The sequence below is a fragment of the Triticum aestivum genome, chromosome 7B, assembly GCF_018294505.1.
Source record: "Triticum aestivum cultivar Chinese Spring chromosome 7B, IWGSC CS RefSeq v2.1, whole genome shotgun sequence".
Lineage (NCBI taxonomy): Eukaryota > Viridiplantae > Streptophyta > Magnoliopsida > Poales > Poaceae > Triticum > Triticum aestivum.
In genome coordinates, this window is record NC_057813.1 from 160,181,961 (window position 1) to 160,193,088 (window position 11,128).

Genomic DNA, 11,128 nt, shown 5'->3' on the forward strand with positions numbered 1-11,128 from the left:
TAAGAGATAATAGCCATAAGTGTTGAGATATAATGTGTAATAACAGCCTATAATGCAATAAATATTGATATAAAAGCATGATGCAAAATGGACGTATCACCCGTCGATCATCTTCGGCTTCACACTGAAGGTCTTGAGCCATAAGCCGAAGTGTGGGGTGATGTGGAGGAAGGCCTCACACACGACGATAAATGACAAGATGTGAAGGATAGAATCTGGAGCTAGATCATGGAAATCTAGCCCTTAATAGAACATGAACCCTCTCACAAAGGGATCAAGACTAAAACCTAGCCCTCGGAGGAAATGGAAAACAAATACGACACTCTCGTTGGGTTTGGGAGTGGGGATGACCTGCCCTTGAGCAGGCAGCCTGTGTGGGATTTCGGCGGTGAGATACCTGGCCTCCCTAAGCTTCTTGATGTCCTTCTCTGTGAGAGAGGAGGCCATCCACCGGCCTTGAAGGTTGGATCCGGACATGGTTGAAGGTCCGAAGCGCTTAGCTTGAGCCTTGGGTGTTGGAACTCGAGGAGGGGGAAGGGAAGGATCGAGCGTGGGAAGAAAAGGACAGGTCTTGGGCCCTTTATAAAGGGGGTGAATATCAAGCGTCACCCGCGTGACCGTTTGGAACTTACCTAAAATCAGGGAGTCATATTAACAAGCACGGTTGGGTTACCCACACCCGTATTGAAGAGAATCCCGTGATAAGGGGAACACGATCTCTGCTTCGACAAGACGTGCCAATAAAACCGCTTCGTAACACGTGTAGTGGCAGGCTGGGAAAACGGCTCGTAATGACCGGGCCGTGGTGTGATGTCACGCTATAAAAGTTGTCAGCAGATTAGATTTGTAAAATATTGTGCTCTCTACGGTGGTATGTGGAAATTATTTTGCAGAGCCGGACACGATCCTCATATTCAAGATCTTCTATGGAGTATTCGGAGAAGGAACCCGCCTTGCAATGCCGAAGACAATCTGCGCGCCGGACTCATCGTCATTGAAGCCTGGTTCAGGGGTTACTGAGGGAGTCCGGGATTAAGGGGTCCTCGGACAGCCGGACTATATACTTTGGCTGGACTGTTGGACTATGAAGATACAAGATTGAAGACTTCGTCCCGTGTCCGGGTGGGACTCTCCTTTGTGTGGAAGGCAAGCTTGGCAATTCGGATATGTAGATCTCCTTCTCTGTAACCGACTCTGTGTAACCCTAGCCCCCTCCGGTGTCTATATAAACTGGAGGGGTTTAGTCCGTAGGACAACATACAATCGTAATCATAGGCTAGCTTCTAGGGTTTAGCCTCTATGATCTCGTGGTAGATCAACTCTTGTAATACTCATATCATCAAGATCAATCGAGCAGGAAGTAGGGTATTACATCCATCGAGAGGGCCCGAACCTGGGTAAACATCGTGTCCCCCGTCTCCTGTTACCATTAGCCTTAGACGCATAGTTCGGGACCCCCTACCCGAGATCAGCCGGTTTTGACACCGACACCCACTCCTAGAGAAAATCTTGCATGGGCTTAAAATTCATCTTATTTTACTTTGAGGATGAATCTTCTATGTGCCTCCACTATATCTCATCATTTCAAAGTACCCAGGGGCACCACTAAAAAACAATTATGTGTTTTAGCATCCTGGCATCTCATTATTTTCTTCTCCAATTCCTATGTTATCTAATTCTTGCCCGAGAAATACCTACTACTTCAATTTCTTTTCCATCTTGCATAATATGGTTAACCACCATGTTAACAAATCCACCACAGATAAAAACGGGAACAAAACAAACGTAAAGGAATCTTGGAATGCACAATTGACAATTCATCCTTACAACATTCGACCGATTGTTAGCAAAAGCCAACAACTTTAAGTTGGTAAACAGCTCAAGTGACCGACCTTTTGTATTGTAAGAGTCAGAGCAAAATTCAGTGAACAAATATAACCTATATTCAGCATAATCATATACACTGGATTGTTTTTATGTGCACATAGTAAGAAAACTATACAAATACAAATACAAATACAAATAACAAATTTGCTCAGATCTATTCTGTGCGCGAGACAGGAAAACGAAAAATGATGGGAGGGAAAGTACTATTCTAAATCATCATTCTGTAGTCACGATCGCACATCGTCCCGGTGTCTGAAATATTGTCAATTGTGGTTAAGTTGGAGTTGGACTATCAGGCGAAAAACTCAAGCAGGAGCCTCTGAAGTACTAGTATCATCAGCAGGAGCCTCTGAAGTACTAGTATCAGCAGCAGGAGCCTCTGAAGTACTAGTATCAGCAGCAGGAGTCTCTGAAGTACTAGTATCAGCAGCAGGAGCCTCTGAAGTACTAGTATCAGCAGTTGGCATGTTGGATGCTCTATCAGGGAGTGAATTCACCTCTTCTCCTTCTGATGGTGCCACTATCGAAGCGGAATCCTCTGAGGCGATATCGGAAGCAGCATCTGAAGCAGCATATGATGATTCTGACTGTTCGGATGTTTCAGGCTGCTGTGGCTTCTGCAGACTCCAGTACATGATGCTAGCAGTCAATGTTAGGATCATTTTCTGATTCACCTGTACGAGAATTAGTTTAACATCATAAGATAAAGATAATTATGTATTTGATCTTTAGCGATATATAGCATGTTGTTTATTTCATAGCAATGGCCCATTACATCAATGATGTCTTCTGGTAACAGAAAAACAGAGCACCCGAGCTTCCGTGCAACACTGATGATGTAGGTTGCATTTAACTTCTTCTCGTCATCTGCAACAGTAAAAGGGTATGCGCGAATGAGGACGAAGGAATTGCAAAAGATATACGGGGCATGATTTCATTCGGTTCTCATGATGCGCCAAAAGAAAACACATAAAACTTTTTCTTTTCTTTTTTTGCGGGAGAGACCACATATAACTTAAGTTAAAAGGTCAGCAGGTAAAAGGAAAATCAATTCATTTGTGGACGAAGAACGCACCAATTACACCCTTCGATACAACCTTCCAGTTCACAACCCTTGGCTCTACAGCACTGAGAAGCTCAAGGAAAAAAATTCCACTCGATAAGTTCTTGTCCTGAAGCAAAGAGAGAATTATGAGGGTTTGCTGGACAGATATGACAACTGAAAAGGCAGGAGCAGAGCTTTCATTGTTTAGGCAGGGGCAGAACATAGACACAAAATATCTTTGTCAAATATTTTATTACACTTATTGGTCCCCTGTTAATTTTTCTGCAAGCTCAACTGCTGCTGAAAGGCAATGTGCAATCATAAAAGATCACCTTAAAACTTTCCATTCGAGAATTTCTCCCGGAAACCTTCACTTTGTTATTCGCCCAACTCAAGATATCAGCATCGGTTATTTCTTTTCCTTGGGATCCTTGAGAGTGGAATCTCAGTTTGTTTAACAGCTGGAGGATATTGAATCTCATCAATTGCCATAGAAGTGCTGAAATAAGACGTGAGATGATACTTAATATGGCAACTCCATCTAGAACAGAAAATAGAAGAAGGGAGGATGGATCATTATCAATGTCCATCTGCTACTTTTTATGACAGTTAAACAGTCATCTACCACGATGCACATTTTGGTAAAATTAACTCACCAACAATCAACTTCTTGTTTCCCTGAACAATATCATTTCCAGCTAGATTCACCATGGAAAACTTCAGATCCTTTCCAATATTTATAACTTGATTACAGTTCTCCAGTTTTCGAAATGGCATTTTTATTGGAGGTTTTGTCGCTAGCTTCCAGTTGACAGAGCCCGGATAGACTTTGTCGAGCACTTCTAGTAGAACCCACCTGCGTAGACATTTACATCACTCCTCTGTTCCCGAGAAACATGACCTGCCTCCGTTGAAAGCTTACCCAGTTCGAACATCTTCAAACACATTGTTCACGTATGTCGCAATTCCAAGGCTGTTGATCCACATTCGGAAGGCTCTCTCTTCTCGGCACAATATAACCTCATCTCGCGATGATGTTTGTGTGAGTGTAACCTGTCTGGTGTCAGTACTCAAACCGTTTCTGCATGTAAAAAATCATTCTACTTTGGTGAACATGAAATGGCATCACAGAACTACTAAGGATATGAGAACGCGTTCAGTATGCAGACCATAATAAAAAGACAGGCTTGATAACTAAGGTTCCTACAAAGAGTAGACAAGTAATTCTCACCTATGTTGGAATATTTGTGCAACAAATGCAAGGTTCAGATTTGGGGAGCCCTCAGTAATATCCTTTGGGCTCAAGTATCTTTTGCAGCCCAACTTCTCTGCTTGGTCAAGTACCACTTTCGCTCTTACGGCAGGATCCTTGGTGTCAAATGCAAGTATAGAGGAATGCTCTGGAGCAAGAGCTTTGATAAGATAGGCGTAGGCTTCAGCATCCTGTACAAGCCTACCTTGTAAGATAATTGATTGTTGTGCATCTAATAATAGAGTAATGGAGCAGTAAATGAAGATATGTTTTTGTTGGCACCACACATAAAAAATACGTTTCTATCATGCATGAGGTATTACTGAATTTGTACAAGGAATCTAGAAGGATTGCACCATTTGCATATTACAGATTGCAGCAGACAAAGTATTCAGACTTTGCTTCCCCAAAATAGTGTTTAATGACGCGTAAAAAATAGTGTTTAATGCATGCAACACTAATCCGTTGAAAGGAAGAGGACCAAACATGCAGTTACACATAAATTCTGGAAGAGACAAGCCTATTTGTTGCGTGAACCTTGATATCTGAGGAGAAGTTGGTAACAATTTTCTTATAGCCAGCTTTCTTGAGATGATAATTCATCCACTGAAGTAGTAACTTTTCAGGTGATAAGCTCAGCACTTCATCTATATCCTGTAAAATAATAAGTAAAATAAAATGTTATATGTCCAACACAAATATATTATGTCAATAAACGACATTACATAATGAAAAGAGTAATACCTTGCTGTCATCAAAAATTTCCACCAGCTGTGGCGTCCTCTTAAGATTTAGATCAGCCAAAAGTTGTATCTACTTACATGAAAATATATATTAAATAGTGTAATAGGACAGTTATACACATCTTTATGTAGTCTGTCTGCATCATAGTAGCATACATTGGGGATTTCAGGATTCACCTTTATAATTTGAGATATCAACCCAAGAACTAGATGAGCCTGCAATATTAAGCATAGGGTTAGTCATTACTGCCCTTCTTTTAATTAGTGTACTATTTTGCACTGAAAATGATATTGATGATTAAACATAAGGGGGATGCAGGTATCTATAACGTATATGTACATTATGGTTAAATAACTAAGGACATTACAAAATGAATTCCTGGAGATGTCCATCGGGAAAAAAAAAGAATTCCTGGAGATGTATTCGGCACCACCTTAAACTTTTGGAGACACGAGAAGAAAAAGAACACGTGGAGCACAACTAACAGCAGTGTGAACAAGAAAAATAACTGTGAGACGAATGTAAGATTTTCATGGTAACCGAGCATAAAGCAGTTTGAGATGAGGTAACAACGTCGGTAAAATCATATCCATATCCACACATACCACAAAAGGAAAATACTGATATCAATTAAATCTGGTTACCATATCAATAGTTAGAATAAAAATGTACTGCCACAGGTGGTAAGAGATGAATGCATACCCTTCCTTCCACCAAGTCTTGAGCGCCAAGATTCACAACAGTACATCCAATAGCCTTTGCAGAGTTGAGGCAAAGCGTATGGTTCTCATTTCTCTCCCATGGGTTAAGGATCCTTTTTTTGTTGATGGCTCTCTCATCAATAGTCCCAGGCACCGCTACATTGATCAATTTACTGACCGTTTTATCCAGTGACCAAATAAATAAGCAAGCATTAGACAGGACTGTCAAAATAACAGTGCATCATTTATATGTTGCCATAGCTGTAAAAACCAACACAATGCAGGTGGAAACACAGCATCAGCATCTCACCAGAGCACGACCCCGTCTCTGACGAGGTCGAACAAATCATTGCCCGCGGGGTCGATCGGCAGATACTTCTTCAGGAAAGGATCGTTGCCGAGGTACGCATTGATGTGCGCGACGTAGGACGACTTCTCTGCCTGGTTGGGGCTGTGGTGGATCAGCGTGGTGGTGCTCGACTTGAGGAACGACCACGAGTTCTTGCTCCCGCTCGCACCCGCCTTGGAGCTCACCCTCTCCTGCAGGTTCAGGTACTCCTGCAGCACAACGTATCAAGCATGTAACCCACGGTATCGAAATCAAGTGCCCCTAAGTTACCACTTGAAAGAACTAATGACATGATTGTCCCCTCCATCGATGTACCCGGAGGAATTGCTCGAACTCAATCTCCTGGTCGCTGTCGGGGCAAACCTCCGACAAGAAGGCAGCAATCTCCTCCTCGGAGACAACCTCGTTGAGCCCCTTCAGCTTCTTCATCAAGCCCGGCAGGTTCTTGGTGGTGACATGGCCGGACTCCCTCTTCAGAGTCACAAACTGCAATCACACCACACGACAGGATTGCACTTCGGAATTCCGAGTGGAACCGCAATGGGCACAGCGAAACGCGATTGGGAATAAAATGCAGCGGATTCGGGCGTGACCTTGGCCTTGAGCGATCGGAGCTCGACCTGCGTGAAGTGGCCCTGCAAGGAGGGGTCGGAGACGACGACCCCCACGAACCCGGACATCTATCTATCTGTCTCCGGCGGGGAGCCCAATTCTTGGGAGCGCCCTAGCGAACGCCGCTGCGGGACGCGCGGGCCTCAGATCAAAAGAGGAAATGCGGGGATCGATCGTCTCGTTCGCGCGCGCATTGGGGGATCGAATTGACGAGGGAGGGATCGCCGGACGAGCGCGTAATCGATCGATGGGAGGGTGCGGGGTGGTGGCGGTGGCGCCTTTGGCACGGTCGAATTGGTGGGAGATGTTCTTGCATGCTTTGCGCCAAATCTTTTTCTGTTTAGCTTACGACATTGGGGAGTGGCTTTTGTTGCGTTCCGGATTTTGTGGGGGCCGGGGACGGGAGACGGTAGGGGCAAGGATGAATTTCTACTTCGTTTTTTTTAATACTTTTTTTATCAATTCTTTGAATATTTTGGGAAATCTCATGTGTAGAGCTTTTTAGAAAGTTGTTACTCTTTTTTTTTGTGAAACATGATTTGACATATTATAAAAGTTCAAAGGATGTACAAAACATCTCAAACATCATAAAAACTGTTTTTGAGGTAACCTCGTCAAGATGGTGTTCCAGCAATTTATGTAGATCGAAAAAACTGGAAGAAAAAAATACAGAGTAATCTGGTTTATAAGGAAAATTATGTCAAAAACCACACATAAAAAAATTACAACAACCATAACACCAATGTGGAAGCATCTCACCATCACCAAACACGAAGTGACTGAAAACGGGGCATTCTGAAACATCTTCGAGAAAGAAAACAATGTCCGTGGGCACCGACGCCGTCAACATCGACCCCCATCGACCAAAAGCTTCAGCCCACACCTGCAAACAACTGCGCCACCGAAACTTGGTAAAAGATCCAGCCAAACCAACAACCACTATTGCCGATCCCACATGACCTAATGTTTGAGAAAGTACTCTTCGATAATGCATCCATGGAGGAGAAAGATGCCCTTGAGCGTCATCATCATCGACAATGACCCTCGTTGAATCAAATCTTTCGCTCAGAGCCTTGTTCCGCGCCACCTCCACAAGCCCCGGGTAGGGGGGCACTAGGCCACAACTCCATTTGTATTCATCAATGGCGAACTGCACCAACTGAAGCAGATGGACATCACGACCACACATCACCGTTGAGGACTGCTTGAGTAGATACTAGCATCACTGACTACCTCAATGTATGAAATATGCCCTAGAGGCAATAATAAATATATTATTATATTTCCATGTTCATAATTCAGTTTATATTTTTGTGGGACGCTGCTTCGGTGACTTAAGGAACCTGCCTTTGGGTCTATGACAGGTGGGCCTAACAGGTGGTTGGCCCACCTATCATAGACCCAAAGGTAGGTGCCTTTAAGGCACCAAAGCTCAATCCATTTTTGTGCTATAGTTGCATTGGTTCTTGAGTATGAGATTTGAAGGAAAACTCAATTGCATGTGTGAAACCATAAACAAGAGTAGACAAGCAACCAGAAAGAAATATACATCTATAGATCAAACACGATGGCATGCATATAAATGAAGATAAACAAATAATTCACCACATGATCAACAACGTTGCTACAAATACATCAGATTAACCATAATCATGTAGGGCAGCTCATATGACTATTGTATTGAACATCTAAACACGTCAAGATGGAGAGATTACAACTTTGACTACTACCTGAACCCGTAGTCAAAGTTGATCGAGGTTGGTGATGATGAAGATGGCTCCCCATTCGACAGAGTTCCGTTCAGAGCTGAAAACAAAAATCGCCTCGAAAATGTGATTGGACGTCGGAGGAAAAATGCTTGATAATTAGAGTAGAGGTTTCGCTGGATATATATAGGTCATCGGGCACCGGATGCCACCTGAGGGGGTGCCCACATGCCACAGGCGCCCCTATAAGGTGTGAACCGACACCCTATGAGCCCCACCAGGTGTAGGGTCTGCGTCACTGGTCCTCTCCTGGCATGAAACTTTCATAACCTTCTTTTTGTTTTTTCCACATAGCTTTTATGTGGTGTTTTTCTGAAATACTAAAAACATCAAAAAGGAATTAACACTGGTCACGAGATTAATATGTTAGTCCAATAGAAAACAATAACCCAAAGTGTATGTAATTGATACAATGTAGCATGAACCATACAAAAATTATAGACACATTGAAGACGTCAAATGGCTTTGAACCGAATTTCCAGCGAAGTACCGCCATAGGTTTGTTGGAAGTTTTGCCTCAGATTACAAAGTGCTGGTGGTGAAAAATTGCATGATATATAGCCAGGGGCACACCCCATGCATGTGTGCCATGCGTCCCCCTGGTCCACCCTTTGGCATGCTTCATCCTCCAGTGAAATATTGACGCCTGATTTTTGTTTCTTACATTTTTTAGAGTCCGGGAAGGTTCATATACCCACACTCGTTAAAACATGGAAAGTGCCTTCTCGATAATAATTATTAGGTTAGTCTAAAATATAAAATAATGCAAAAATGACATGAAATAAGCCTGATATCCCACTAAAATATTCAATGGCTTGTCGGAGATAACATGTAATCAACCACCTCGGTGAGCATCGTAGCTCCTTCGTAAGAGCCATTGATGGTCAACCATGTGCCTATTTGCAGCTACCAAATCTCCACCTCTCCTCTACCGCCATCATGTTCCTTCATAAAGTAGGGGGACCAAAGATCCTCCAAAACAAGAACTGTACAAAGCTTGTTTGACGAATTGTCGATGATGCTCTTGCGACTACCTCTAGCTTCAAGCTAGCACAAACTAGGAATATGATCGTCGCTAGCCACCAGTCATTTCTTGGACATGGTGGTGGCCTGCTCCACCCCGACATAGCGCCAAACACCTATAAGGAAAGACTTGACCTCAACCTAGCATGCACATCACTTCTCCGTGTGCTTCTCTTCTCACATGTCTCTACTCTGTCCGACCTCATTGCCGGAGAATGTCGGCTCTTCGCCACCTAAAGTTGTAGGTGGTTCCAAGGGTTGGTGAAAGATCGTGGATGTCGCCTAGAGGGGGTGAATAGGTGCTTTAAAATAATTATGGTTTTGGCTTGAACAAATGCGGAATAAACCTAGCGATTAATCTGTCAAGCACAAAACCTACAACAACTAGGCTCACCTATGTGCACCAACAACTTATGCTAAGCAAGATAAACAACTAAGTGATAGCAAGATATATGACAAGAAACAATATGGCTATCACAAAGTAAAGTGTATAAGTAAAGGGCTCGGGTAAGAGATAACCGATGCACGTGGAGACGATGATGTATCCCGAAGTTCACACCCTTGCGGATGCTAATCTCTATTTGGAGCCGCGGTGTGGAGGCACAATGCTCCCCAAGAAGACACTAGGGCCACCGTAATATCCTCACGCCCTCGCACAATGCAAGATGTCGTGATTCCACTAAGGGACCCTTGAGGGAAGTCACTGAACCTGTACAAATGGCAACCCTTGGGAGCAGTCACCAAACCCGTACACTTTGGCAACCCTTGGGGGCGGTCACCGGTACCCGTCAAATTGCTCGGGGCGATCTCCACAACCTAATTGGAGATCCCGACGCTTGCCCGGAGCTTTACACCATAATGATTGAGCTCCGAACACCACCAACCGTCTAGGGCGCCCAAGCACCCAAGAGTAATAAGCTTCTCAATTTGTAACTTCCACGTATCACTGTGGATAACTCAAACCGATGCACCAAATGCAATGGCAAGGGCACACGGAGTGCCCAAATCCTTCTCTCCCAAATCCCACCAAAGCAACTAATGCTAGGGAGGAAAATGGGAGGAAGAACAAGAAGGAGAACCCCAAGAACTCCAAGATCTAGATCCAAGGGGTGCCCCTCACATAGAGGAGAAGTGATTGGTGGAAATGTGGATCTAGACCTCCTCTCTCTTTTCCCTCGAAAACTAGCAAGAATCCATGGAGGGATTGAGAGTTAGCAAGCCTGAAGAAGGTCAACAATGGGGGAAGAACACGAACTCAAAGGATAAGCCTCAATGGGGAAGAAGACCCACTTTTATAGGAGGGGGAAAATCCAACCGTTATCGTCACAGTACGCACCGAGCGGTACTACCGCTCCAAGGAGCGATACTACCGCTAGGGTGGCAGTAGCCAAAATAAACACTACTGCAACGGGGCAACAAGGCGTACTACTGCCGGGGCGGTACTACCGCCTGAAAGGATCGATATAGTTGACTAGAGGGGTGGGGGTGAATAGGCAACTAACAATTTTTAACTTTTCTTTACCAAATTAAACTTTGCATCAAAGTAGGTTGTCTAGATATGCAACTAGGTGAACAACCTATATGATGCAACAACAACAACAAAAAGCACACAAGAAAGCAAGGGATATAACATAAGTAAGCGTGCAAAAGTAAAGGCATGAGATAACCAAGAGTTGAGCCAGTGAAGACGAGGATGTGTTACAGAAGTTCCTTCCTTTTGAGGGGAAGTACATCTCCGTTAGAGCGGTG

The 11,128-nt window shown here is 43.8% G+C and overlaps 1 protein-coding gene across 2 annotated transcripts; it reads right to left on the minus strand.

Annotated features, from left to right (window-relative positions):
* Positions 1–1,894: 1,894 nt before the first annotated feature.
* LOC123159733 (fimbrin-4) lies at positions 1,895–6,969 on the minus strand. Of its 2 annotated transcripts, none has more exons than XM_044577545.1 (14): positions 6,572–6,969; positions 6,294–6,464; positions 5,940–6,187; positions 5,631–5,802; positions 5,084–5,143; positions 4,929–4,997; positions 4,722–4,838; positions 4,164–4,375; positions 3,855–4,013; positions 3,589–3,788; positions 3,265–3,431; positions 2,963–3,059; positions 2,663–2,754; positions 1,895–2,561 (listed from the first exon to the last, which is right to left on the minus strand). In XM_044577545.1, the coding sequence occupies exons 1-14, from the start codon at positions 6,656–6,658 to the stop codon at positions 2,193–2,195; spliced, it is 2,220 nt and encodes a 739-aa protein (XP_044433480.1). In that variant the 5' UTR covers positions 6,659–6,969; the 3' UTR covers positions 1,895–2,192. The 2 variants fall into 2 exon arrangements, with proteins under 2 accessions (XP_044433480.1, XP_044433481.1); XM_044577546.1 differs by having other exon boundaries at positions 1,896–2,561; positions 5,105–5,143.
* Between the last annotated feature and the right edge of the window lie 4,159 nt (positions 6,970–11,128).

Coding starts and splice junctions, on each gene's coding strand:
- LOC123159733 (XM_044577545.1), bottom strand. CDS start 6,658: ATGTCCGGGTTCGTGGGGGTCGTCGTCTCCGACCCCTCCTTGCAGGGC. Junction 5,144..5,630: donor AAGACTTGGTGGAAGGAAGG/GTATGCATTCAT, acceptor TTAATATTGCAG/GCTCATCTAGTTCTTGGGTT. Junction 3,060..3,264: donor CTCGAATGGAAAGTTTTAAG/GTGATCTTTTAT, acceptor TCTTTGCTTCAG/GACAAGAACTTATCGAGTGG.